Source organism: Podarcis pityusensis (genome assembly GCF_964106645.2).
Source record: "Podarcis pityusensis genome assembly, chromosome: 14".
Lineage (NCBI taxonomy): Eukaryota > Metazoa > Chordata > Lepidosauria > Squamata > Lacertidae > Podarcis > Podarcis pityusensis.
In genome coordinates this window covers 1,278,185-1,305,911 of record NC_138039.1, presented here as the reverse complement: position 1 = coordinate 1,305,911, position 27,727 = coordinate 1,278,185, and the positions used below count along the sequence as shown (strand labels likewise).

Genomic DNA, 27,727 nt, shown 5'->3' with positions numbered 1-27,727 from the left:
TGGTGGATTCTACCCCACGTGTAAACATTAAAAAATAAATTTCTTGAAGTAGGAACCGGTTGTGGGGGTGGCTGAGGCTGCTTCTAAGGAAGGCCTCTGGGGTTTCTGCGTGGCGGCCACAGCTTCTGCCAGCTTCTCCACAGGTACCATATTCAAGACTTTCAAGGCATAAAGGAGCTGGAATTTGGCTGTGCTGACAAAGGAATTCCCCCGGAAGGAAGGCAGCCCGCCCGTGCGACTTTTCTGGGTGTACAGGGGCACTCGAACCCATTCTCATCACCTGCAACAGCATGGGTAAATGCTCTGTGACCAGAAAATACCACCATGCTGCAGCCCACCATCACCCACAGTCAAAGGGCTCTTTTTCCTCTGCACTAGGAAAACCTGTATGGGACTTGGGTGGCGCTGTGGGTTAAACCACAGAGCCTAGGACTTGCTGATCAGAAGGTCGGCGGTTCGAATCCCCGTGACGGGGTGAGCTCCCGTTGCTCGGTCCCTGCTCCTGCCAGCCTAGCAGTTCAAAAGCACATCAAAGTGCAAGTAGATAAATAGGTACCACTCTGGCGGGAAGGTAAACGGCGTTTCCGTGCGCTGCTCTGGTTCGCCAGAAGCGGCTTAGTCATACTGGCCACATGACCCGGAAGCTGTACGCCGGCTCCCTTGGCCAATAAAGTGAGATGAGCGCCGCAACCCCAGAGTCGGTCACGACTGGACCTAATGGTCAGGGGTTCCTTTACCTTTACCTAGGAAAACCTATATGTTGCACTGCAGTCTAGAGCCCCACTGCTCGGAATGCCCTTTGCCCTGAGGTTAAGGCCACCAAATGAAAGCCCCCACCCAGGGGAAGCCCTATCAAGCTCTCCCACCCCATTAATCCTTTGTCCCCTCCAATATTCTTGGCCAGGTGTGGCCAGCAGCCCTCCTAAGCAGCCTTTCCGCAGAACCTCCATCTGCCCTCTGTGCTGCTGTCGACCCCTGGAGCCCAACCTCCATTCCATGGTCCCACGAGTGCACGGCACTGATCACGACAGCATGCAGCTCCAGCAAGGTCAGCTGCTTGGCATACAAGTGGGCCACCACGCGATGAGGGCCCTCCATGGTTTGTGAAGCCAGGTGGCTTCTGTCAGACACACCACCCAAGCCCAGCACCCGGTTCAGGCCGTCCTCCAGTGACCAGAACCACCAGTCCACGAACCCTCCAGGGAAGCCCAAATGGCCACTGAAACGCATCTGCGACACAGGAGGAGGAAAAGGAGGAGCGTGTTACTAGGGCATGCATTTTCTGCAGCAGCTCCCTTTTTTGTGGAAGGCTTTTCCCTTGGAGGCTTGCCTGGCACCTTTGCTGTATATCTTCGTAAGTGCCAGGCGAAAATGTTCCTCCTCACCCAGGCCTTCGGTTTCTAATCAACCCATGGCATTTCTTTGGGTTGTTTGTTTACTTACTTATTAGATTTATATACCAACCTTCCTCAAAAGAACTCGGGGCAGTTCACAAGGAAAAAAACAAGATAAAAGCACAAACAGTCAAATCAAGAAACAACGAAACAAAAAATCCCCTTCCCACAGAAACATTTACAAGGCTGTGGAATATTAATCAGCCAGTAAAGGACTCCTGGACAGTTAAGTCCAGTCAAAGGTGACACTGGGGTGTGGTGCTCATCTCGCTTTTCAGGCCAAGGGAGCTGGCATTTGTCCACAGACAGTGTTTCCAGGTCACATGGCTAACATGATGAAACTGCTTCTGTTTTTTTTGTTTTTTTTAAAAGATATTTATTAAAGATACATGAAAGTACAGAATAAAGAAAAAGTATAAAGTTTTAAGATATAACAAAAACAGTAAAAAATAAGAAAAAAAACAACATACAAAATAAAACAGTTAAAAACACAATAATGTTCCATAACCTATCTTCCTTACTCTTATTTCCCCAGACCTCCTCATACCTCCCTTCTTTGTATTCCAATTCAATTTGTTGGTTCAGCAAATCCTTACCATTAATCTTTTACCCAATTGTTAACCTTTTTTTCCATGTCTCTTAAAGCATTACAGCTAAAAACCTCTTAGTTTCTATCCAACATCCTTCTAAAGTTCCTTAATTTTGCAATATTTCTGTAAATAGTCCTTAAATTTCTTCCAGTCTTCTTTCACCGACTCTTCTCCCTGGTCTCGGATTCTGCCAGTCATTTCCGCCAGTTCCATGTAGTCAATCACCTTCATCTGCCATTCTTCCAGAGTGGGTAGATCTTGTGCATGATGAAACTGCTTCTGGTGCACAGAGGACCATGATGAGTGCCAGAGCGCACAGAAACACAAGCAGCCCAAGTCCTGGCTGAAGAAAAACGTGTTTGCCTGGTGCCTAAAAATTGGCAATGACGGCGCCAGGTGAACCTCCCAGGGGAGAGTGTCCCACAACTGGGGAGCCACTGCAAAGACGCGTTCTTGTGTTGCCACCCTCCAGACCTCACACAGAGGAACATGAAGAAGGGCCTCAGATGGAAATCACAGTGTTGGTTTATATAGGGAGAGGCGGTTCTTTGGGTATTGCGGTCCTGAGCTGCTGAATAGGCTTTATAGCTCAAAAGCTGCACTTTGAATTGGGCTCCGTGCAGATGGGCCAACATTATGCTCTGTCTCCCCCCAGTTCTGCACACAGTGATGTGTGTCTGTGATTTGTCTTTCCACCCTCGTTTACTATGATTTAATTATGTATTTTTGTGTTCTCTGTTTTTATCTGTAGGCTGCCTGGAGTTCCTGTTGGCGGAGTGTAAATACATAATAATAAATATCTAATAATAATAATCCGCCCTGTGGTCTCTTGATGAAGGGAATTATCAGTGCTTTTTTTTTCTTTCTAAAAAAATGTTCTTATTTTCCTACTCATATTGAAATGCTGCCTCTCAATGAGGCCAAACTTAGATTCACAAAATGTTTAGGGGTACACGTTCCCCTGCGTCCCCAAAGGAAAAAAGCCCTTGGAATAAATTAATAATAATTAATAATAATAATAATAACAGCGCTCGGCCGACCTCCCACGTGGCGTCCCTGCGTGGGCGGAGCCATCGCTCCCATATGCCACGCCCCATCCCCTCAAGCCACGCCCCTCAGCAGGGAGGCGCCGCGCGGCGGGATGCGGCCGAAGAGCATGCCGGGATGCGGGGCGGGGAGCGGGGCGTGGCTCCAGGCGGAGCGCCTCAGCTCGGCTCCAGGCCCGAGGCGGAGGCGGAGGCGGGCGTCCGGGGCGCGGCGAGACGCGGCTGCCCGACGCCGGGAGGAGCCCTTGGTCCCCTCAGCTCCGGCGCCGCCCTCGCCGCGGACACGACGACCGCCGGAGCGCGCGCGCGGGGAGAGGCGGCGGCGTCCAATGGGGGCGCCGCCTGGCGGACTGGCAGCCGCCCGGCCCAATGGAGAGCCTCGAGGCTCGATGGGGCGGAGCTAGATCCGCCCTGCCGCGGCGCGTCTTGGGAAATGTGGTCCGTTGGGCGGCAGGGAGGGCGAGGATCCTCTGGGCATGGGCAGAGTGCCGCCTTCCCTCCCGGGCCGCCGGGCCGCGCGGCTGAGCGGAGGGAGCAGCTTCGCTCCGGACCAGTTTTGGGTATTTTTAATAAAGCATCTAAACATTATTTTTAAGGGACACAAGATTGTGAGTAAAGTGTGTGATTATTCTGCTTAGGGACCCTTTGGGTGACAAGTTTTTCCCTTTTTAATTTATTTTTTTCATTTTACAATATTAAACAATAAATATGAATCACACACAAACCCACTGATGTTTTCTGCTACTTCCCTCCCTCCTGCGGGTTCTTATTTTTCTAGCAAATTCTTACTGCATATCTTAATTTAACCATTTTACCCATTTATCCTTTTTAATTCCCTTATAATCCTTATGGCTCCTGTTTATATCAATCCTGCTAATGTTTTTAGTTGTTTACAGTTTGTTTTCATATGTCCAATACATTTTCCCCATTCTGCTACAAAGAGTTTATCATCCTGATATCTTAGTCTTCCAGTAAGTTTCTCCATCTCCGCGTATTTCATCAGTTTTAGTTGCCAATCGTCTCTTTTCAGTTTTGTGCGTATATCATTCGGGCAGCCCTGATAGCATACATAGTTTTTTCCTGATATTTGGCACCCCTTCTCCAAGTATACCTAAAAGGAAAGCTTCTGGTTTTTTAACAAAAGTTATTTTAAACATTTTTTCAATTCATTACAGTATAAACAAATTTCCAGAAGGCCTTTGCAACCTTACAGAATCACCACATGTGAAAAAGTACCCTCTTTCTCTTTACACTTCCAGCATACATTGGCTTTAAATTTGTCAGCTTGCTAGGCGTCAAATAGCATCTATACATCTTCATGTAGTTTTCTTTTAATGCGCAGCATGCTATAAATTTTAAATTTCCTTTCCAAAGTCATCCACACGTTGCCATATCAATATTATAATTGGGTGACAAGTTGAATTAATGGAATGAACTCGCAGAGAGGAAAGAGGAATGTGTTGACTGTGCGCAGGAGCCCTGGTTTAAGCTCCACCGGGTTCCCGGCTGGAAAATTAACCTTTAAGAACATCAGAAAAGTCCTGGATCAGGCCAGTGGCCCTTCCGGCGCAGTGGCGTCTGCTCTCACAATGGCCAGGGAGATGCCATGGTGTACAGTGGGAAACCTGCAAGCAGGATCGCAGCACATGCGCCCTCTTCCCTCCTGTAGTTTCCAGCAACTGGGATTCAGGAGCCACCAACAGCCCTATCCCCCGCGAGTTTGCCCCATCCTCTTAAAGCCATCCAAGTTGGCCTCCTGTGGCAGTGAGTTCCATAGTTGAGCCGTGTGTTGTGGTTTATATGTGCAATCTGCTTTTATGTACCCAGGACAGATGCCATGGAGGCCCCGCGGGGGATACCCGTGAAGGCAAAAAGGCTGCCTCTGCTGTGCGCGCGCCATGCCCCATGGGCACCTCTGTCCCACCCCCGGAGCTGCTGCCCTCCCGATGTTCCGACCTCCCCTTGGCCCCAGAGGTGCCACGAAGGGCCCTCTGGGGCAGGACTCGGGCCAGGCAGCCAAGAGGCGGCGTTACAAGGCAGACGGGCTGCCAGCAGCTGCTTCTTAAGCCTCCCGGGAGCCACTTTTGGGACCCCAAAAACTTCCCAGCACCTGGTGATATTGCGCGTAACTGCCTCCTTTTCTTCCCGCAGCGCAGCAGCTTTCACAAGGTGGCGGCGTGTGGAGGCGGCTGAGACAAAAGGTGGCCTCGACAGCCAATGAAATGTGGGGCTGGCGGGGGGGGGGGGTGGCAGCCTGAACAGGTTGCTTCTCTCCATCGCCTGCAAAGAGCCAGCCGGACGCGCCACTCTCCCCTGGCACTCGCAGAAGGCGGCCCACACCTCGCCTGTTGCTGCGGGGCATCAGGTAGGCGCTTGCAGGGGAGAGGGGCACCTGGAACTGGAGGGGGGGCTTTGTTTCTTTTCAGAGTTTTGCACGAGACCCTTGCACAGGGGGTGCACCCCAAAATTGGGGGTGGGCGGGCTAGAGAGGAACGTAGAAGCCTCCTGGCTGATAACGATGCCCCCCCTCCATCCTGCCGTCGGCTGCCCCCCTCCACCTCTCTTCTAATTTTCCGGCCAGCTCGATGCTTCTTTCACTCATCCCGGGACACCTCCTTGGCAAGAGCCCCCCTTCCTGACCTTGCTCCCCGCGCCCCAACTTCTGGCTGCTCCCTGGTTTCTCGCGCGTGGGTGGCAGCTGCCTGGGTGCTCCGGCGCAAGGGTGCTCGCTTCTCAGAAGCAGAGAGCCTGGTGGAGGAAGGAGCAAGGGGGGCACTGCCCCACGCAGGTGGCACCAGAGGACGCGGCGGATTTAAAACCCAGCTTCCTGCGAGCCGCCGCGCCCGAGTTTGTGTCCCGCAGGTGGGCGCAAGGAGGGCAGCGGCGGCAGCCTTCGCGGGCCGGGCTGGCCAGCCGCCTGGGGTCTCCTAGCGCAGGGTGGCGGAGGAGGAGAGGCCGTGTCGGGTTACAGCCGAGCTGTGCACTCCCCTAATGAGTGTAAAGACGAAGCCTCGGCGGCTGCCACCTGCGCACCCTCCGAAACCGGATCGCTCGTCCCCAGGGAGCCGCTTCCCCAAGCCGCAGGCGGGCTGGCGAGGCCCCGGCGAATGGAGCCCGTGTAACCAAATGCGCCTGCGGGGGACCTGGCGGAGCAACAGCTTGTCCTTTGTCTCTGGCCCTGCAGGAGAATTTCCCGTCCGACGCCCCCGTCGCCTTGCCTATCCCTGGCCCTGCAGGAGAAAAGGACGGCATCTGACTCGGGCCGGGGAGAATGTCCCTCGTAAGGCCGAAGACGGGGCAGCAGCAGCAGCAGCAGCTGGGCGCAGAGCCCTGGGGCGCTTCCTGCGGGGCTGGCGCCGTGGACGACAGCCTCACCAACCTGCAGTGGCTGCAGGGCTTCTCCTTCCTCCCCGCCAGCCCGGAGAAACCTTCCTCTGCCAGCCTCCTGCAGCAGGGCTCCTACGCGCCAGCCAGCCCGCCCGCGGGCGACACAGCGGCCATGGGGGCGCCCACGGGGATGGGCAAACCCGCCAGCTCCAGCTCCTCCCTGCAGCCCCTCGCCCCCACCCCAGAGGCGGTCGACTACCGGACCAACGGGCAGGTGAAGCCGCCCTACTCCTACGCCACCCTCATAAGCATGGCTATGCGGGCCAGCCCAGAAGCCAAGCTCACGCTCTCGGCCATCTACGCCTGGATCACCGAGAACTTCTGCTACTACCGCCACGCAGAGCCCAGCTGGCAGGTGAGGCGGTGCCTGAGCAGCAGGTGGTCTTGCAAGCAGATGCCTTGCGAGCAGGTTCAATCCCCAGGGGCAGAGTAGGGGAGAGACTCTGGCCTGAAACCCTGGAGAGCCATTGCTGCTGGTAGACAATACTGAGCTAAATGGACCAAGGACACACACGAGGGAAGTTGTTCAGGGAAGTTTTTAATATTTAACGCTGTACTGTTTTAACACTTGATTGGGAGCCGCCCAGAGTGGCTGGGGAAACTCAGCCAGATGGGCGGGGTATAAATAATAAATTATTTATTATTATTATTATTATTATTATTATTATTACAAGGCAGAATGTTGTGTTCCTATGACAAAAGGCAGGAAGGGCCAGTGGGAAGGGGGAGACTGAGCTGGCCTCCCATCAATATTGTGGACTTGAAAAAATGGGAAGCGAGTTTCTCCCCCAGCCCCCGAGGTGCCCTTCCCCATTCTGCTGGACAGGAGGGGCTGCTGCAACCAGCGGCAGGTGGAGGTGTGTGGGGGGGAACATTCCTCAGATGGGCACTAATAACTTCTGCCAGGGAGCTCTCTTGCAGGGCAAGAGACAAAGGGCACCTCAAATGATCCAGGGGGGCTCCCTCGGGAAGAAAGGTTGCAGCGTTTGGGACTTTTTAGTTTGGGGAAAATGCAAGGAAGAGGCAGCTGTTGGGAACATTAGGCGTGGCTTGGAGAAAGTGGATGTATAGAGAAAGGTTTTCCTCCCTCTCCTGCAAATGCTAGAACTTGTGGACTTGCAACAAAACTGAAGACAGGGAGGTTCAGGACAAAGAGAAGAGAAAGCAATTCTCCATGGGGTACAAAGTTACTATGGAACTCCCTGCCACAAGAAGCAGTGATGGCCACCAACTTGGATGGCTTTAAAAGAGGTTGGGCAAATCCATGGAGGGCAATCAGTGGCTACAAGGCACAAGGCCAGTCACTGGATCTGGTGCGCAGAAGGTCCTGCTTGCAAGTTTCTCACAATAGGAATCTGGCTAGCCCCTGTGAGAGCTGGATGAGGGGCCAGTGGGATCCCCCTGGCCTGATCCCGTAGGGCTCTCTGCATGCCCTTCTGCTCACCCCTCCCTCTCTTCCCCCTTCTTCCCCTCCTGCCCATGGGCCTTTTGTCTCCTCCGCAGAACTCCATCCGCCACAACCTGTCCTTGAACAAGTGCTTTCAGAAGGTGGCGCGACAGAAAGACGAGCCTGGCAAGGGGGGCTTCTGGCGGATCAACCCCCAGCACGCAGACAGGTTCGTCGACGGGATATTCCGGCGGAGGCGGGTGCCAACCTTTCCCTGCATTTTGGCCACTCAGGCAACACCCCCCTTGCCTGCCTCCGGTGCACAGCTGGGCTGCTTCCGAGGGAGGGGACGAGGCCCCCTGCAAGAGGACCAGGCGCCCCGGCTTCCTGGGGGGCAGCGCCACCCCGGTAAGTGCAAGCAGCAGCCAGGCCAGGGCACCAGCAAGGCTGCTTGGACCGGTGCCCGCTCGCCTCTGGCCTCTGTGGGCAGAGAGGGGGTGGCTCTGCCGGGGGACCTCAGCTGGGCGCCTGTCTTGGAGGACACCTTCGTTGGCAGCGGGAGCAGCATTGAGGACCTGGAGCTGACGGCAGCCCTCGGCTCCCTGGCCGCCGAGGAGGTGGTCCTGGCCTCCTCTGACCAGCCAGTCAGTCCTCTGAGCCAAGAGGGCCCCCCTCACCCTGTCCCAGCCCTGGTGGAAGACTTGACGCTGTATGCCGAGCCCCTGGGCCAACCGTGGGGGGAGGAGGAAGCAGCCACGGAGCCGTCGCTGGGACCCCCCTGGGCCTTCGAGGAGGAGGGCGGCACCTGCTTTGTCGAGGGCTTCCTAGCCGAGATGCAGCCGTGGGAAGCATGAGCTCTGCAGGCCCCCAAGAGGCAATGAGAAGACGCAGCAGAAGTGGCCTTGATTTGCAGCTGACCTCTGCCCGGGGTGGGCAGCCCTGCCCCAGAGCAGAGAGGCTGGGGGTGTCCGCCATAGCCGTAGCCTTGCTTGATGCAAGTCATGCTGTGGTGTGTATGGCAGCAGGTCGCAGAGCGCCTGTATTCCCAAATGTCAAAAGGCACAGCAGAGCTCTGTTAGCTCGGGATGTACAGCTTTTTCTGAAACCGGTGAGCACACTCTCAGAGGTGCAAGGATGGGCAAAGCGAGTCTGCCAAAGGGCTGGGGGCCAAGAAACCAGGGGAAAGGGGGCACTTCTCGTCCTCTCCCTATTCAGAAGACTTCAAGGCCTCCCCCTCCTTCCCTTCCTGTGCACGCAAAACCAATATCCTTTTTCCAAATCAACTTTGGCATCACAATGTTTGTAAGAAAATATATGCAAATAATTTTGTCTGAGAGCAGAGTCTCGTTTCTGCTTCCTTGAGCAGCCTCGACAGACCATGGGAGGAAAGGGGTTCAGCTAAGGCTGGCAGCTAAAAGGCAGGCCAGGAAGAGCACTGGAGCACCCTTGGCAAACTCCCTGAAGGTGCTGGTGGGAGGTGGGCATTCCCATGCCACGCATGTGCTAAGGCATGTGCCAGCTGCTGCTCTGTGCATGGGCAGGGAAGAAGGCAAACAGACTCTCCTTCCTGTCCTTTGGTGAGGAGATGGACACCGGGCAGCAGACAGGCCTGGACCTGCCTGGGGCAGTTGGGCAAGTGCTCTGGAGACAAAGAGTGGCAGCCTGAGCCAAGACGGACGGGCGCATTGGCTGGCTCATTGTTCCTCCAAACGGCCAGCCTCCTCAGAGGAACAAGCTGTCCTGCTCACCTGCCAGGGTGGGAGAGAGATCTGCGAGGGCAGGGGCCAGCGAGGCCTGGCTGAGAGCGCAGCACCATCCCCTCCCCTCCCTGGGGACCCTACCCAAGGCAGCTGCCGCCCCTGAAGGGTGAAAGGCGGATCTCTCCTCCACCAGCCCCACTGAATGGACCACTGGCCTGACTTGAGAAGGCACTGGCATCTGGGTCAAAAGCATTTTGCCAGTGGATTTGGCTGCAGTGCCAAGGGGTGAGTGGCAGATCTGGGCCACGTGCCAAGGCAGCTGCAGACCCACTCCTGACTAGCGGGAAAGAAGGGCCAGGGGGGCAGTGGCTTGTTGGGCAGGCAAGGAAGGGGCAGAAGGCAAACCCAGAGCACTGGCACTCCCAACATTTATGTCACTCCTCTCAAGGTACCAGCAGCCTGACTTGGCATAAGGCCCATAAAGGCGGGAGACTTCCTCAGGTCAGTGAAGAGACTGGATCTGCGTGTGGCCCCGTCCACATGGTCAGTGTGCCCCACCGGACACCGGGAAGGAAGAAACCAACAAGAAAAAGCCAGTCACCAGCATCAACCAGACTGACACAGGAGGGGTTTATTACTATAAATATAGAAACACATTGGCCCAGCTCTGCCCTCTGGGCCTGGAAAGAGAGTGGCCCCCTCAAAGGCGGCAGTTTGGGGGGGGGCAAGGAAGCAGCTGGCAGCCCCTCAGGCAGCTAGGACACCCCTCACCCCACCGCCTTCTGGGTGAAGCAGTTGGGAGGGAGGAAGAGGAGGAGGAGAAGGCACAAGGCCACCTGGGCACAGCCCCAAACCGTGGAGCTCAAGGTGGGGGTGAACAGGCTCCTGCTCGGTGCCACAGGCAGCACAAGGGGGCGCCCACCAGATGCCCCGGCCTCAGGGCAAGAGAGGAAGCAGCAGGTTCTGCGTCACCCTCCAGCAAAAGTGCCCCCCCCCAGGTTGGCTCTGCTGCTCTGCCTCCTGCAGGAAAGCAGCAGGTTGTGGTGGTGGAGGGGGGGTAGCTGTGGGGCAGAAGACGCAGGTCCCAGTGGGGAGCCTCAGGCCACTTCCAGCTGAGTCCCTCCCGCCCCTCGCTGGCTTCCTCTCTGGAGTCCAGCCACCCCCCTGGCAGGAAGTCCATGGGGGGGGGCAGCAAGTGCCTTGGGCCTGACCCACTTTCCCTTTCTGCAGGAGCAGGAAGAAGCCCCCCCCCGCCCCATGTGCCTAGATGGGGGGTTCTGCCAGGAGCCCCAAGTGCTGGCCGGGAGCAGAGCAGGCAGGCTGGGAAGCAGGAGGGGGGGAATCAGAGGCAGGGGGTTAAAAAGGCCAAGGGGCCAACAGATATGTCCAAAGAGGGTTGGGGGGGGGGCAGGAAGAGAGCACAGCAAGGGAGGAGGAAATCTTTTCCATCACACCAGCCTCACGGCCAATGTGGGGGGGGGGGCACCGAATATCATGCATTTCTGTACAAAGACACAGAAGAGTCCCTTGGAGGGAGGGGGGAGAGAGTCCTGGTCCGAGGCTGAGCCCCGCAGAGGGGGAATGTCTGTCTCGCGCCGCAGCATCGGAACCCGTGTCCTGTAGAGGATCCTTCGCTGGTGGAAGAGGAAGGGAGGCAGAGGGGGCTGCTTCCCCACAGGCAGGCAGGAAGAGGAGCCGCCCCAGAGGATGCGCCCAGGCGTTTGGCATTGTGAGCACCTCGGTGGCAGCGACTTTCGAACCCCGAGCCAGGCGCTCAGGACGGGCTCTGCCCGCTTTCCACGCAGAGGCGGGGATTGTTGAACAGGAAGGGCTGCCCGGATTGGCTGGTCCCACGGCCAGGGAGGGTGCCAGCGAAGTCAGAAGATCCTGCGGTTTGGGGGGGGGGGGAGAGAAAGAGGCCGGCTCAGGAGCCCTGCTGCTGCTGACCCTCTCAGCCCTCCTGCCCCCCAGGCATAGGGTGGGAGCAAGAAGCAAGGCAGGGCGCCCGACTCAGGTACCCCGAGGTGGGTGCTGGCCGCTGAAAGAGACCACCAACAGCAGGGCGGAAGCTGCCCTGCGCATCTCAGCCCCCTCCCCACTGCAGCCCCCCTCTCTGCCCCCTTGCCCCACTTCTGGCTGCCCTTCCCCACCCGCCCTCCCAAGAGGCCCCCGCCAGCATATAGGGAGGAAAGACGAGACGTACCAGCTTACTCCTCTATCCCAACAGAGCAGGAGTCCAGGCCGAGGGCTGCCCAGGCGGGGCAGACAGAAAGGGGGGAGACGTTAGAAAAAGCGGTCAGAAAAGACGGACGGACGGACAGACGCCCCCCTTGCTGTGGGCAGCGGGCGGTGCCCGACAGCGGGGCGGAGGCCTCTTCTGCAACCCACCACGAGCCTCACCCTCTGAGCCTCTTCTGGCCCCCTCTGCATGTGCTTCCCGCCCCCCCCCGTTCCCAATTGCCCTCCTCCTTGTGCCACACGGACGGGGCCTGCGTGGCATGGACGTACAGAACAGGGCCATGGCTGCCACACAGAGAGCAGCAGTGATGTAAAGGCAGCCGGGCCCTGGGTGCAGGAGCAGGAAAAGCCAGGACGGCGCGTGAAGCTGGGGGGACGGGGGACAGGTGGGTCAGGGCCAAGCGAGGGCATCATCCGCCTCTCAGCGGAGGGAAAGGAAGCGCCAATCACCACCGAGGGCTCCTTTCGACGTTACCTGGCAGGTAGACGTCCGCTGGCAGGTCGCTCTCCAGGATGGGGAGGCTGCTGGGGTCACAGGTGCTGCTGCTGCTCTCCTGGACAAGGGCCTCCACAGAGGGAGGCTGGGCACCTGCGAGAGGGAGAAAGAAGAGGAAGCCTCAGCGCCTTGGCATGCTGCCACTCCCTTGCCTTGGCCGGGGGCCCCCAGATCAAGGGTTTACCAAAGGCCTTCACATTTCTGCATTTCTTTGTTGAATGGTCTCTTTAAATTTGAAGGTTCATTATTGTTCCACAAGATGTGTATTTCTTTAAAGGCCAGAGCAAATAATGTGACCTACAGCTGTGAAGCAGTATAGAAGGTGCTGTTAAGTTGTGGTAACTAAGCTGTTTATATAAAGAGCAGTATGTAGCTCTCTCAGTACCCTGGTGGATGGGTCATGCTTATGGATATATTGTAATTTAGTGTAAAATGAGTTTTTGTTTTTGTTATTAAAACCTAGCAAAAGTTACTTTTGTGTTTCTTGAATGTGTGGTCTCCCCAGCACGCCTTCTGCAGCCCAACTCATCTACGAAATAGCCAACATTTTTATCTGTTAGTTCTCCTGCCCTTCTCGTTTAATTCCCACAACCCTGAGAGGTAGGTAAAGCCAAAAGAGACAGTCCCAAGGTCTCAGCCAGTGAGCTTCGTGGAGCGTGGTCTCTCCCAGGTCCTAGTACAGCACTCTAACCACCACACGTTGCTCTCGTGGCTGCTCCACTTTGCCCAAGCTGCCCCTCCAGGGGGCCAGTCCTAGCAGTGGGGTTCTTTCCAGGCCCATGTTCAAGAGCACAGACACGACATATACCCAGGAGGGGATAAGGCCAGAGGGTAAGGATACTCCCCCCCCCACAGGCCCAGCCAGAGCTCACCTTGCTGCAGGGGGCTGGCTGCCTCTGCTTCTTCCGCTGTCAGGCTCTTGAAAGACGGGAGGAGGAGGAGAAAAAGAAAAGGGTCTCATTTCTGCAAAGGAGGAGGGTGGCTATACAGGCCCCTGCTTTGCTTTCCAAATGGGCAGAAACCAGCACCCTTCCAGAGCAGGGAGTTTTGTTTTCGTGCAGAAAATAGGTTTGCTCCGGATCCCATTGAAAGAGACACCTGGGGGTCTCAAGGGGGGAAAGGGCAATTTTTTGGTTTAGTAAAATGTATGCCCAGCTTTCCTATAGAAAAGTATATTCAAAGCAGGTGACCACAATGACAAAAAAGGCTTAGCACATAGAAATAAAATAAAAATAAGACACAAAACCCAGTAAGATGACATGTAAGCGGGAATACAAATTGTGAATAAAAATCACAAGGGTTCAAGCACCGGTCTAAATATGAGAAGATCTCTGGATGACTGTTGCCCCCCCCCCGCCCCCCCAAATCTGGAAAGTCAAGAGAAAACATTCTGGGCCCGACAGTTTCCAGCTACGTCCAAGCAGCAGCTGCGTGGAAGTGGGAGCCCAGGCACCAAAGGCCAGCGGGGAGATAGAGAGGCAATACTGCCCCTCCACACCCGGTGGAAAATCCCCTGATTTGGTAGCCAGGCTGCGCTCAGCTTCCTAGGCTGACAAGTTAATGGAGAAGGAAAAAGAGCTACTGTTTCCCTCAGTCTGGGGAGAGGCTCTGGAAGCCCGTGGGAAGGGACTGGTGTGTTAAGCAAGGCTGTTATGGGGAGGAACAGAGCAGAAGCCAGCAATGGAGGGGATGCTTCTTCCCAGCGTGATGGTGAGGAAGTCCAAAGGGGGTCCTTCCTCCTCAATCATCACATTTGGTGGGGGGGGGGAGGCCCCTGCCAGAGCCCTTGGGGAGAGTGGTCTGCTGCCCAACATCAAGAGGGCTTGCCCCCTTCCCTAGCCATCAGCACTGCTGCAAGCAGAGGGCAAAAGCAGCTCATCTCTCCCCTGGAGTGCGGACGGGACCCCAGGAGCCGATGAGGGTGGGGTGTGGGAGGGGAAGGGGACGGGTGATCAGGACCACCCATGGGAGCATCCAGCTCTAGCAGCTCATGGTGGGCGGCCCAAACAGCCCACCTGCTGTTTACTGGCCACCTCCCGGTGCCAGTAAAAACTACAACTTACTGCAAGACGACACAGAACCAGACACCTCCACTTGTCAGTTTGCGCATGCACACACACACACACACACACACACACAGAGTCCAACTTGGCCAAGGAGCTCTTGCGGTTGCTCAGCTGTCAGCAGGAACAGGCAGCAGGCAGGCACCTTTCTGAGGCTGCCAACTCAGCAAGGCTCACAGCAGCCCCAAGCCTGACCCCATCAGCAGGCCACTCCAGGCTTAGCAAAGAGGCAGGAGCCAGACAAACAGACACAGAGAGAGATTCACCTCTGGGGAGCTGCCCTCCTGCAGCACGAGCTCCGTCCCACTGAGTGGCAAGTCTGAGTCCTCCGAAAGCTTCTCCTCATCCTCTTCGTGGATGGGTGATGAGGGAGACCGGAGGGTGCTGCAGAGAACAAGAGACACAGCTGCGACCCAGAGGATTGGCAGCGGCTCGCATGGCAGGGGGATTGACTCTGGGGCGAGAGGCAAAGGCACTAGGAGCCCTGAGCTTCAGGCGTTGGGCAGAGGAGAAGCAGAGGAAGGTTTGGACTTGGCATAGGGGAGGGCGAGAGGGAGCGATCCAAAGAGGCTTCTCCACAAGATTTCACCTGTCTGGAGATTTGCTGCGCTTGCTCTTCTGGTGGCTGCTCTCCACAGCTCGGTCCAGCCCCACCAGGGGTCTTCCAGAGAGGGGAAGCCCGTCCAGGACCCCCGTGTAGGTGATCTCGTCGTAGAGGGGAGCGGAGGGGATGGAGGGGGAGATGGAGCGCAGGCCGTTCAGGGCTTCCAGCAAAGAAATGGGCTCATAGCCCGGAGGGATGTTGTCTGAACACTGCAGAGGGAGAAGAAGAAAACAAAAGCTCAGCCACTGCTATCCGTCGTTGCAGTTTGATCCCTACAGCATTGAAGCCTCTTTAGCTCTGCCCTCACAGAACTGCAGGACTGGAAGGGAGTCACAGGGTGACCCAGTCCAACCCCCACTGCAGGAATTGCAGCTAAACACACTGCCTGGCACTAGAAGACACCCACGGAGGGCCATGAAATTAATGTACACATTTATACGCCACCTTTTAAGATTAACTCTTTACAAGGCAGCTTACAACATTTAAGGACGACAAAAACACCAGAGAGAAAAATAACAAGAACCACAATAAGTAGTTTGAAATCTTCCCAAAATCTCACACTCCTTATCGGGAGAGGAAACATCTTATGGCCACCAACTTGGATGGCTTTAAAAGAGGGCTGGACAAATTCATGAAGGAAAAGAGGGCTCTTAGTGGCTGCTGTCTAGCATGGCTGGGCAATTCCTCAAAAGTCGGAGGCAGCAAGACTTCTGAACCCGTTGCTGGAAACCACAGGAGGCCGAGGGCTCTGGAGCTGATGTTCTCCTTGCAGGTTCCCCACAAGGGACACCTGGTTGGCCATTGGGAGAACAGGAGGCAGGACTGGATGGGCCCCTCTGGCCTGATCCAGCAGGCTCTTGTTATGGCCTTATGTTTAGCAATGAGTTGATCTCCGTAAGTTGCTTCAAGTCACTTTTGTGAGGAATGACCGTTCTTGTTGCTGTTCTTTGTCTTCAGAAGGGCATCTCAGGTTCTGTTTCTCTGGCCAATTGAGCTGGGGGCTCTTAGGGTTGTGCAACAGTCCCAGGGGAGAGTCTGGAGGCACAGGCTAAAGCTCAGCAGGCCTGGGGCTGAGCGGAGCCCAGGTGGGAGGCTGCCTGTAAGCCACTGCCATGGGCACCCGGATGGAGGGAAGGGGGGATACTGTGTTTTAAATGTTTGGAAGCTGCCCAGAGTGGCTGGGGCAACTCAGTTGGGTGGGCAGAATATAAATTAGTAGTAAGAAAACAAAAGAAATCAGCTATTCCCATCCACCGGGATAGCAACACACCTTCTCTTCCTCCTTCCCTGTCTCTCTCCTTTGCTAGTTTTATGGCTTCCTGTCCTTCTACAAGGCAGGCTGACCCCATCCCCCCCCCATTACCTGGGAGGGACAGCCAAGGCTCAGAAGAAAAGGCGACCTGGAGCCCCCAGAAAAAGTGGGGATGAGCGTCTGCCCAGAACCCAAACCAACTCCCCTCCACCCCACACAGAGAGATGCATCCTCCCCAACCCCAGTGCTTCAAGTGTGCTTTGGGAGTGAAACCACCCCTTCTGCTGACCCCTCCCGGACGCCTGAGGCTGCTGCTCACCGAATGCTCGTCGTGGTCCAGGGTCTGTGCCAGGACGGGGCTGAAGGAGAGCGGAGACAGGGCCCCGGGCTTCTTCCTCACGGCTCGGATCTGCAGCAGGGCTCGGAAGGCTGAGGGGGGAAGGCAAGAGGAGCCCAGTCTCATCTCTTGTGCCCAAAATCTGCCAGCGGCAAGGCACATCATCTTTGCCTCCTACGGGTTGGGCTGTGGGCAGATTCCTCTGGGAGTCGGGATCCCAAAGCCACCTGCTAGCCACGTTGACTGGGGAACACAGCAGCTGGTCTTGCAAAGGGAGACAGGCGGCTTTGACTTACACAACCTTTCCAGGTGCCAAGGCAGATCAGCTGCTGCCCAAGCAGAGTCCCTTAAAGGCACGGGCCTCAGAAATGGGCATAGGCACCGAACCTGGATTCCTGCAATGCTCCTCCTGTGCTCGTGTGGCAAGGCATGTGCACCTTGCTATACCACAGAAACTGAATCCACGGGGCTCATGTTTCCCTGCTCCATCCCTGCCCATCAGCAAAGGACTTCCCATGAGTTTCACTGAACAGGGAGAACAAATGTGCCCCCCCTCGGCATCATAGGACTGCAGAGTGGGAAGGGACCCCGAGGGTCATCTACCCCCTGCAATGCAGGAATCGCAGTTGAAGAATCCCTGACAAATGGCCATCAGACCTCCACTTAGAAACCTCCAATGGAAGAGACTGCCACCACCCAGGGGAGTTGTGGGTTCTGTGAGTCCTTCCCACTGTCGAACGCCTCTTGCCTCCAGAAATTATTCCTAATGCTTAGTCGGAATCTCCATTCTTGAGAACTGAATCCGCTGGCAGCAGAAAACAAGCCTGCTCCATGCAATGAGAATGGCAGCCCCCAGAGGAAAAGCTGCCCAGTGTGATCAAAGATGGAGAAGGGTCTCTGTGCTTCAAGCCCCGGGTTTGCTGGTCTCCTCCTGGCCTGCAAAGGGCTTCTTCCCTCACCTCTGCCCCACCCCACCCCGCCCCCCTGCTACTCACGCAAGCGGCAGATGGGGCAGTTGTTGGCCTGGTAGCGCAGGGTGTCGGCACACGAGTTGCAGAGGCAAAGGTGCCTGCAGGGCAGGATGAGGGTGTCCCGCAGGTCGGAGAGGCACACCACGCACTCGTTGCTGTTGTCGCTGTTCTCATCGTCACAGGGCTGCAGTGGGGGGAGAGGGAGACAGAGAACTCACTGGGTGCTCCTGTGGCCCAGCTCAGCAGTCAGAACCCTCGCTGTACCGCAGAAATCCAGGGGCCCCTTTCCGGACTCTGACAGACAGAACCACCCAACCCAACACTACTGGCAGCAGGTGGCAAGATCAACCCCACCTAGAACAGGCAAAGCCCCAAAATTTCAGACTTGGGAGGCACACACTCACAAGCAGGATTTGGCTTAAGCAGATGCCGGAAGAAAGCCACAGCTCTGAGCTGTTGCTGTTGGTCAATAGACAACTTCTCTCCCCCTGGAGAGCAAAAGCCTCGAAAGGGAACGTTCAAGGGAGATTCTCTGCTTACTCCCCTTTTAGACAGAGGGATGCGCTCCTCTCGTGGTCTTTGACTGCCTTGCAGCCAGCCCCGGGAGAGTTGATGGCCTCCCCTCCCTCCCTCCCTCCTCACCTTAGTCTCCTGATTGTTCTTGTTCTCAATGCCATAGATTTCCTGAAGCAGGTAACTGACCCGGTCCACCTGTGGGGAAGCAGGAAATGCTGCTTGCTTCTTTTTTAATCGTTACTCTTAACTACTACTACTACTATTATTATTATTATTTACACTAGGATATTCAAGGCGGCTTGCAATGGAAGTTAAACACAACATGATACAAATACACAGCTGAAAACTAAACATGAAGAAACAACCATCTAAGGCAAATGAGAAACAAGGATGGAAACAGGTTGGAAACCAAACCAGAATAATAAAAGGGCAGCAATGTGCTCTTCATTGAGCATAAGCACAAGTCAGAAGAACCTGGCAGCTGCTGGCTAAGCCAAAGGAAGCGCATGTGGCCCCACAGTCTGTCCTCGGAGTGGCCAATCAGACAACTCTGGGAACCCCATAGGCAGTGCAGGGGAGGAACAACACATCAATGGCTACTTGCCACAATGGCCATGTTGCACCCCCACTGTCAGAAGCCCCATGCACCTGAACATTGGTTGCTTGAAAGGGGTGGGGGAGAGCTCAAGTCCTGCCTTTGGGCTTCCAGAACAGGCATCTGGTCGGCCACTGTGAGAACAGGGTGCTGGACTAGATGGGCCATTGGCCTGATCCAGCACACAGGCACTTCTGATGTTCTTATTTGGGACTCGCAGCAAATGGTACTGATTCAGAGGCACATCCTGCGGACATCATGCCTAGTACCCATGGAGAACTTTATCGTCTGTGAATCTGCCTAAACCTCCTTTAAAAAAAAAATCTGTTTAAGTATTTGTATTACACGTTCTCAGTGCAGTAAATCCAATGGGCCCTGCTAAGTTGGGTAGTGGGAAAGGGGTCAGGCCTCTCTGGGATGTCAGCCAGCACCTCTGCCAATAATAATAATAATTTTTATTTATACCCTGCCCTCCCCAGCCAAAACCGGGCTCAGGGCGGCTGACACCAAATATAAAAACAATGGATTGAAATACAGCTTAAAAAAACAAGATCAAGCCGCATCCTTGCAGACAGACAAAGACTTACGATCTGCTTCTGCTTCAAAGGCTTCACTGAGAAACTGCCATCCACATGCTGATGAGGGGAAAAGACACAGGAGAGATAGGTTGGCACATTTAATATGAAAAGTCTTCAGCCGCTTGCTAAGCAAACCCCTCCTTCTATGCACAGACCCACTTGCATTTTCAGGATTTATTCTGTTTACACAGCCCAAGCTCTCAGATTCTGCAGATTTTCCCATTCAAAGCACCAAACAGAACAGGGCAAGAGAGGTGCGAAAAGGGGCCTTGCAAGAGAGGCTGGAGCCACAGAGAAGGCAAAGCAATGTCTCGCCCCTCTGCCAGCGATGTTAGTCCAGCAACCACCCAAAGCCATCTCCTGCTCAGATGGGGCAAAGGGGGGCTTCTTACCTTTTCAAAGGCAGCCAGGAGGATGTGGGCATGGCCAGTCACTTCCACGACAACTGCGGGGAAAGCGGAAGGCCCATGAGATCAGGGGCAAGGCACAGGCAGCCCAAACGCCCCATCAGGCCAGGCTCCAAGGGAGGAGGATCGGGGCCCGAGTCCTCCAGCGGTAGGACTCTCAAGAGTCGGGATTTCCCACCAGCCCAGCTGCACAGGCTACCCAAATGGTCACATGGGCAGCAGAGCTTTCCAGGTGACCAAGGAAGAAGTTGCGGGCAATCAATGTATACGATGGAGGTCAGCAGGCGGTTCTGAACCAAGCCCTTTTCGGAACCCTTTTCCCTCTTGGTAATTTCCTTTTTGAGGCGAGGCAACCAGAACCGTACCCAGGATTCCAAACATGGCATCACGCTATAGACCGTTTTTGTTCCGGCTCCTAATGCTCCCTGGCATGGAATTCGCCTTTCTCACAGCTGCTGCCCACTGGGCTGACCTCTTCATCAAACTGTCATGTGACCACAGGCGGGGGGGGGGGGGGGGCGGCCGTTCTTGACCCAGGCTACCAGTTACACAAACAGAAGATAATATTTTCGTTTTCTCTCCCACGGCATGATGGGAAAAGCTAAGAGGGAGAGGCAATAGCTCCTTCAAACAACATTGCTATTGTCTTCAGCTTTATTGACACACAGTCCTTGGCTGAAGACTTCCAGCACAAGAGATCCCACTATGGAGGCAAAGGAGAGAAGGCTCCAGTTGTTGTTTCCCTCCCAGGGATATCTCTCTCAAGTGTCACAGATGAAACCAGAGCAGTGTTTCCCAAAGTGTGGTCTGTGTATCCACAGGGGCACACAAAAGGGTTTCAAAGGATTCACAGCAGAATTTGCTCTCAGCTAGATAAATCAGCTGAGGAAGCTCCTGCAGCCAATCAGAAACCACAGAAGCCCTGTCAGACATTTGGCTTCCAAAAATAGTTCACAAACCAGAACCGTCACTTCTGGATTTGCAGTGTCCGGGAGCCAAAACATTTGAGAACTAAGCTGCTCGAAAACCAAGGTTCGACTGTATTATTAAAACTACCCAATTTTTATTAATAATAATAATAATGATAATAATAAGGGGGTAGCTTTAATAATTCTTTATAAATAGCTTTACAGTATATGGTGTTTTTTTTTAAAAAATAGCTTTATAGTTCTTTTATATAAAAAAACTTTAATTTTATTATTTATATGCTGTTCATCTGACTGGGTTGCCCAAGCCACTCTGGGCGGCTTTCAGCAAAATGTAAAAAATACTTCTCCTGAGAAAGGGTGCATCAGTAAGACTAAATTCTCAAAAAGGGATACGCAATTATTCTAAGAATAGGAAACACTGAAGTTAATCTGCTAACACTGCTGGCAATCCAAATCTCTTGAGCAACACGGGTCTTTTGCTTGGCTTAAAGAACAGGCCTTCTTTAGCACAGAGCCTCTCCTGCGTCCCAGAAGACGCATATGAACAAGGAGACCGTCCCAGATGGGAACAGAAGGTGGAGGTGGCATGAGCCAAATCCTGCCCAAGAGCCAGCAAACCAGTTCCCCTCCTGCTCCCTGCTCAGACCCAACACAGAAAACCTAGTATGGTGGAGACCTTTCCCAGGACTGTCTGATTCCAGCGCAGCCTGGCCCCTTGGGAAGGCCACTCCAGCCTCTGGGCCAAACCCTGCTGGGGCCCCTGAGCCAGCCCAATTGCTTCCGCTTCCCGGGGCATGAAGGCAAAGGGTGGAAGCAGGTGTCTTACCGTCGCCTTCATCCACCACAGCCTGGATGACGACGGGAAAGATGCCGCGGTCCAGATCAAAGTTCAGCTGGAAGGAAGGAGCAAACAGAGGGATTAGTCCGGCTGGTAGGGAGTCCTGTGGCTTTCCATATGGAACTCCTCCAAGGAAAAGGTGTCAAAAGACCCTCCTTTTTTTTGGGGGGGGAGATACTTTTTTGTGGTTGTCACAATGGCCTGGAGGCCAGAACAGGATGGGAAGGAAGGACAAGCAGCCACTCAGCTTCCTTCCCTCCTTCCTTCCCCTCCCCCCCTTGGAAGATCTGTAGTTCATTTCCCAGCACCTTTATAAATTTGTTCTTGAGCTGAGGACACCACAACTGCTTTGCTTTCAACCCCCCCCCCAAACCCCCAGGAGCAAAATCACTAAGACGGGGGAAGCAGGAGGGAGAAACACAAGCCTATGTGACTCTGCTAAGCTAAAAGACCCAAATCTGGGAGGCAGTCAGAGGCCAGGAACGTCACCTCGTCGTCTTTCCAGTCTGAAAAGTCTATCTTGAAGGATGGCAGCGAGAACTGCTGGCTGACTCCTCGCTTGTAATGCACCGTTTCCGATTGCAGAGAAGGGTTCTTTGTGCTGTAGCTGCGGGCAGGGAGAAGAGGAGAGGCTCAGCATCACACCCGGAGGCAGCTCCTGGGCTCTCACAGGCCACATCCAGCACCCTTCCACGTCATGGCAAAGCACAGGCCAAAAGCAATGGAAGCAGCAGCAAACCATGTCATGTGCATGTGGACCTGCTGGCACCCCAAGCTAAGCTAGCACGTTTCTGGACATAAAGAAAAGAAGGGCGTCTCCAAACTACCCCAGGGTGAAGGTCTCAGTGGTGCAGGGATGCCAGACCTTGGGGGTGGCAATATATTTTTCTGCTGAGCCAAGCTGGTGAATTTGAGAGCTAAGGTCCCCATCCCTTCACCTGGTTCACCAGCAACAACCGTTCCAGAACAGGGATAGCCTGACCACTGTAGTCCATGCACTGGTAACTCAAGGTTGGACTACTGCAATATGCTCTTTGTGGGGCTGCCCTTGGACCTGCTTCAGAAGCTCCAGCTGGTGCAGAATGTCTAGTCAACAACATGGGGCTCCATTGCTAAAGCCCGTCTACTACTGCGCCAGGTTCAAGGTCCTTGTATTCGCTTACAAAGCCCTGAACATCTTAGGTCCAGGGTACCTCAGGGATCACCTAATCCCTTATAGCCCAGCTCGATCGAGGAGATTATGTACAGGAGTGTCGCTGGTCATTCTCCAAGCTGGCAAGGCTCATTTGACAACAACACGAAACTGAGCCTTCAGTGTCATCAGCCCAGTCCTGTGAAACTCTCTGCCACTGGAGATCAAGCAGGCGCATTCTGTTTCAACCTTTAAATGCCTGCTGAATACTCTTCTATTCTGCCAGGCTGATGAGGGCAATTAAAAGTACATCTTTCCACAAGAGTTATCTGATGTCTGATTTTAACTTTTCTATATGGCTTTTATTGTATGGCTTTATGTACTACTGTTGTAAACTGCTTTAAAAAATCAAACAACTGTGTGTAAATACTTTTATAAATAAAATAATACAGAACTATGGGTGGGTGAAGACGATGTCTCCAAAAGACACATGATCCCTTTGACGGGCTCCCCACAAGGCCCCTCGCTGCCAGGGTCCCAGCACTCACACAGCCATGCCGCTAATGAACTCCTCTGTCGCTTGGCAGTAGATGGTTATTGCAACGCGTGCGTCGGCATCAAAGGTGAATTCCAGGCTGTACAAGGCCTTCTGCTTCCCGTTCTCCTCAGTGGGGCTGTCAGCGTCCTCTTTGTACCTGATGTAAAGGGAGGCTGAGTCACGGCAGGTGAGCTCAGACATTAAGCTTGCTGCAATCTCTCACCTGGCGCAGAAACTCAATCCTTGAGCCGTCTCTGTTTCTTTATTACCACCCACCCACTTGAACTATCTTCACAACTATCACATTTCCAGCTCTCCTGATGGGACTGTCTAAAATGCTTTTTAAGATACGCACAATATTTATTACATTAATGGTTTTATCATATTAATTGTTATTATTATTATTAGATGGTCTCTGAAGCCACGTATGCCATGAAACAATATTATCACATTAAGATTATACATAATAAACACCTGATCTTCAGGAGACAGACTCCTCTGCCTTCTTGCCTCTATTCATGTTCCCCTGCCCAGATTCCTCAAGCCCCTCAACCCATCCCTCTCAATCCCTCCATTTTGGCCAGAATTAGAAACAAGCAAAAGCAAGGTTTCAAACTACCTGCTTTCTAGATCTTGTGTATTCTCCAGATTTTCACTATTCACTGCAGGTGTGGAATGTGATATTAAGCGCAACCTTTGTTGTAACTCAAAACACCCCCCACTTAAAATGCTCTGTTCAGCAGCACACTAAGACCAGGACAGACAAAGGAAGCCTCCCTCTTCAGCTCACAATCAAGAGTTCACAATAAAAAATAAAAAAGGAAGCCTCTGAATGTCAGAAAATCAAGCAACATGCTCAGACGGAAAGAAGGCAAGTTAAGCACCTTCTTTGCAAAAATACACAATTCCAAACCTCTCCCCCCCACCCCCCGTGCCAACCCATCGCAGAGTCTGCATTTTAAGCTCCTTGGCCTCAGCAGAGCATAGGCTAAGGCAGCTGTGATTCCACCCTGGCCCCTGAAAAGTCTCACCCCATAGGGGTTTGGGTCTGCAGTACCTGACCAGGCGAAGGGAATCTTTGCGGATATTCACCAAGCTGCGCAAAGTCTTCACCGGCTCATGAGGTGCTGGGGTTACATAGGGAAACTGGAATGCAAAAACAGGAGCCTCTTGAGAAAGCACACACGAAGCAAGGAGGACGTGAGGGGGGCAGGCCACTCTCCACCCCCACCACTGGCACAAGCTGGCTCTCTCCAGCTGCACACACAGGAGGAAACCTCCACTCAGGGCCATCTGCTATCCCTGGAAGGGTTTGAGCCAGAACAAAAAAGGGAGAGCTGGACACATTCAGCGATCAGGGGTCCGTCTGTCCCCGAATTGAAATCCACCAGTATTTCTCACTTTGTTTTTCTGAACCCCATTCAACCTCAGGGAAAAGTTGTTTAAAAACACACACCTGCAACCCTTCGAATTGAGAGGTCATAATTCAGGTGAGATCCTGTGAGGACAGCCTGATCTGACCTGGCAGGCTCCAGCTGTTTGGGACAACAGCAACCCCCATGCAATGGCTGTGATGGGAGCTGTGCTCTGAAACAGCTGGCTGGCTGGTGCTCCCCTCCCCCCCCCCGGTTCATTTTGGTGCACCAAAATCATGAGTACTTGCCTGGACGGGCCTGTTGCCAAGGAAGTTCAAGTCCATGTTTTCCCCAAAAAGGTAGCCCTCAGGGTGTGGCGTGTCAAACTTTTCGCCTCCCATGAAAAAATGACTGGCAAAGTAGTTCCCTGAAGAGAAGGCAAAGACCTGGTTTTACATGTGTATTTATTACATTTTTAACCACCATTGTCCGCACAAGGATCTCAAGGTCATCATATAGAGTTCTTCCCACACCCACCCACCCATTTTATCTTCACAACAACCCTGCAGGGTAGGGCAGCCCAAAGTCACACAGTGAGCCTCACAGTCGAGAAAGGACCTGCACCGCAGATCGGGCACAGATGCCAAGGGCACTGGCAGGACTTTGGCACAAGGCGGGGCTCAGCAAGCTCCCTCTGGAGTGGGAGAGGGCAGACATCCACACCAGCTGGCAGCCAAAAGCTTCACTTGCCCCCCACCCCAAGATTTGTGGAAAGAGCCCCTTTCGTGGGCTGTGCAATGCAGGCTTACAACCACCCACCTTGCTGTTGGCAGGCACCTGGAAGAAGAGAACTGGCAGGCAGGCAATATGTGGGGAGGCAGAGAAGAGGAAGGGGCAGCCCACTGCTGCTGCCTAGCAATGGCTCAGTGGAGGGAGGGGCACGCCATGATAAGAACATTAGAAGATCCCGGCTGCAGTTGGATCTGTTCCGGAATCCTGCTCTCCGAGTGGCCAAGCAAAGGGAAGCCTGCAAGCAGGATCCGAGGGCAACAGCTCTCAGGGTGCCCACTACAGCTGTACATGGGGGTGGAACCCGGTTTCCATCAGTGAGCAGTTCTGGGAAGCTTACAAGCTGGGCATGAAGGTGGCCCCCTCACCAGAGACTCAAAGGTAGGCTGCCACTGAGCACAGAGGCTCCATTCTCAGCTGTTCTGGTTCATAGCAGCTGGGGGGGGGGGCGTCACAAGCACATTGGAACAAAATTCTGCAAACATCCCTGTTCAGCCAGAAAGCAGACAAATGATACATGAAATCGACAGACCTCTCTGCCTCCAGGACCAAGGAGCATTGAGGAGCCCTTGGGACCGGTGGCTATTTATTTATTTTATTTCGCAAAATTCATATAATAATACATGAAAATCATCCAGGAAAAGCCACTGCTTGAAATGTTCAAACGATTAAAAACCAGCAATGACATTTGCAGGTGTTTTCTTTCCTCTCTGCCCGTTTGACTGGCTCCTTTTCAGCGGCTGGGTCCCCGGGGGGGAGGGGGAAGGGAGCTATGCTCAGGTGGTCTCCTGGCTTCTCAGAAGAGGCACCTGCCACCAGGCTCTTCTGATGGGGGGCGGCTTCTGGTCACATTTGGGAATGGGGGATCAGGGTGGCAGAGTTGGGAGGGAAAGCCAAGGGTCCTTTTGTCTTGGATGCCCCTCTGTTTCCAGGCCCCGTTCAAAGTGCTGCTGTGGACCTTTCAAGGGCCCAGGACCCCAATCCCTCCAGGCAAAGTGGCCCAAAGGGAGGCAGGAGGAGGAGGAGGAGGGGGGCTTTTCGGTGGTGGCTCCCCTTTCCTGAAGCGCTTCCTCCAGGGAGGCTCAGCAGGCACCTTCCTCACCTGCATCTCCAGGTGCCAGGCAAAAAGGCTCTTTTTACCGTGGGCCTTTTACACTGCGCTATTGCACAATGGACATGCAGTATATTGAAAAATAATGGAACCAAGGAAGGGACTAGACTGCAGGGGTCAGCAACCTTTTTCAGCAGGGGGCCGGTCCACTGTCCCTCAGATCTTGTGGGGGGCCGGACTATATTTTTTTGGGATGGATGAACGAATTCCTATGCCCCACAAATAACCCAGAGATACATTTTAAATAAAAGCACACATTCTACTCATGTAAAAACCCGCTGAATCCCAGACTGTCTGCGGGCCAGATTTAGAAGGTGATTGGGCCGGATCCGGCCCCTGGGCCTTAGTTTGCCCGCCCACGGAAGTCAATTTGCTTTGTTTTGGTATTGCTACAGTTATTTTTGATAAATCAATAAACTGCTATCCAAAAAATAATAATTCAACTGCGCTGTTGCTTTGCGATGCCAAACGCCCGCGCGATCCTCAGGGGGGATGAAGAGCGGCGGAGGCAGCCCGAGCCCCTGCAGTGCAGGAATGGCGGCCAGAGGGGCCCCCAGGGGTCATCTAGTCCAACCCGCCGCGACCCAGGAAGAGCCTGGGCGGCCGCTCCGAGCAAGGAAGCCGCTTTTCCTCTCAGGCTGCTGGGAATAACAGGGACCCCCCTGTGGGTCGGGGGAGGGGGAGAACCCCCAACAAAAACTGGGGAGGGGAAGCTGAGGAGCAAGAGGGGTCCCTACTACTACCAATATCACCATTATGATTATTATTATGATTATTATTATGATTATGATTCCTTTCGCGGGGCTCCGCCCCCCCAGGTGCGGGGGCGGCGGGCCCGGGCCTTACCGGACTTGGGCGGGTACCGGTAGGCCGAGTTGGCCTGGATGTCGATGTCCTCCACGCCGGCGATGCGGCGGCTGAGCAGGGAGCCCATGGCGGTCGGCGGGTCTCGTCGGCGAAGCCTCTGCTTCTCCCTCAGCGAAGCCCCCTCAGACGCTCCGTCAAGGCGGCGAGGCCTGCAGGCCGCTCCCGCGCGGGGCACCACGGGAAAGAGAGTCCTCGCGCCCAGGGCCTTCGCGTGGTTCGCCGCGGAAGGGGAGCCCGTCCGCGGACTACAACCCCCAGGAGGCAGCGCGCCGCGCGGGGAGAAGAGAAAAACACAACAATGGGAGGGCGTGGGAGGCGCGGGGCGGGGCCTGTCCCTCAGCCAATGGCAGCGCGGGACGGTAGAGATAGGAAAAGGTAGAGCTTCCACTCTGTAAGTGGCGGGGGGGGGGAGGTAAAGTGAGTTTATTTCGCTCAGATTCCTCGCGCTTGGTTTGTAGGTCAAGCTGAAAACTCAGTAAGAATGTATTTGCTTTTTTTAAATGTAGTTTAAAGTGACAATTCAGCTGTCTACGGAGGAATGTAGAGTTTCCCACCCTGAATTGAGGGGGAGAGATCCTGGTATTAATTACTCTTGAGAGTTCCATGG

At 54.3% G+C, this 27,727-nt stretch overlaps 3 protein-coding genes across 4 annotated transcripts; 1 reads left to right on the top strand and 2 right to left on the bottom strand.

Annotated features, from left to right (window-relative positions):
* Nucleotides 1-27: 27 nt before the first annotated feature.
* On the bottom strand, nt 28-6,282 carry NUDT16L1 (nudix hydrolase 16 like 1; the record flags this gene model as incomplete). The annotated part of the gene is given in 6 exon segments (XM_080980105.1): nt 28-267; nt 269-280; nt 988-1,230; nt 3,098-3,380; nt 5,671-5,778; nt 6,056-6,282. Coding segments are annotated over 6 exon segments (1,113 nt in total).
* On the top strand, nt 3,640-10,525 carry LOC308463025 (forkhead box protein J1-B-like). Its single transcript, XM_080981180.1, has 3 exons — nt 3,640-5,395; nt 6,215-6,772; nt 7,921-10,525. Exons 2-3 carry the CDS (start codon nt 6,302-6,304, stop codon nt 8,656-8,658), a joined length of 1,209 nt encoding a protein of 402 aa, XP_080837306.1. The 5' UTR covers nt 3,640-5,395; nt 6,215-6,301; the 3' UTR covers nt 8,659-10,525.
* On the bottom strand, nt 10,113-27,311 carry MGRN1 (mahogunin ring finger 1). 2 transcript variants are annotated; one of them, XM_080981086.1, is made up of 17 exons: nt 27,100-27,311; nt 24,662-24,780; nt 24,056-24,144; nt 23,009-23,155; nt 21,818-21,935; nt 21,317-21,383; nt 19,547-19,599; nt 19,164-19,211; nt 18,108-18,176; nt 17,490-17,649; nt 16,477-16,586; nt 14,891-15,114; nt 14,568-14,685; nt 13,111-13,156; nt 12,218-12,331; nt 11,708-11,752; nt 10,113-11,391 (listed from the first exon to the last, which is right to left on the bottom strand). In XM_080981086.1, exons 1-16 carry the CDS (start codon nt 27,185-27,187, stop codon nt 11,712-11,714), a joined length of 1,611 nt encoding a protein of 536 aa, XP_080837212.1. In that variant the 5' UTR covers nt 27,188-27,311; the 3' UTR covers nt 10,113-11,391; nt 11,708-11,711. The 2 variants fall into 2 exon arrangements, with proteins under 2 accessions (XP_080837212.1, XP_080837211.1); XM_080981085.1 differs by lacking the exon at nt 11,708-11,752.
* Nucleotides 27,312-27,727: the final 416 nt, after the last annotated feature.

Coding starts and splice junctions, on each gene's coding strand:
- LOC308463025 (XM_080981180.1), top strand. CDS start 6,302: ATGTCCCTCGTAAGGCCGAAGACGGGGCAGCAGCAGCAGCAGCAGCTG. Junction 6,773..7,920: donor ACGCAGAGCCCAGCTGGCAG/GTGAGGCGGTGC, acceptor TCTCCTCCGCAG/AACTCCATCCGCCACAACCT.
- MGRN1 (XM_080981085.1), bottom strand. CDS start 27,187: ATGGGCTCCCTGCTCAGCCGCCGCATCGCCGGCGTGGAGGACATCGAC. Junction 18,177..19,163: donor CTTTGAAGCAGAAGCAGATC/GTAAGTCTTTGT, acceptor GCTTCCCCACAG/GTGGACCGGGTCAGTTACCT. Junction 15,115..16,476: donor TGGACCACGACGAGCATTCG/GTGAGCAGCAGC, acceptor CTCCCTCTGCAG/TGTTCAGACAACATCCCTCC.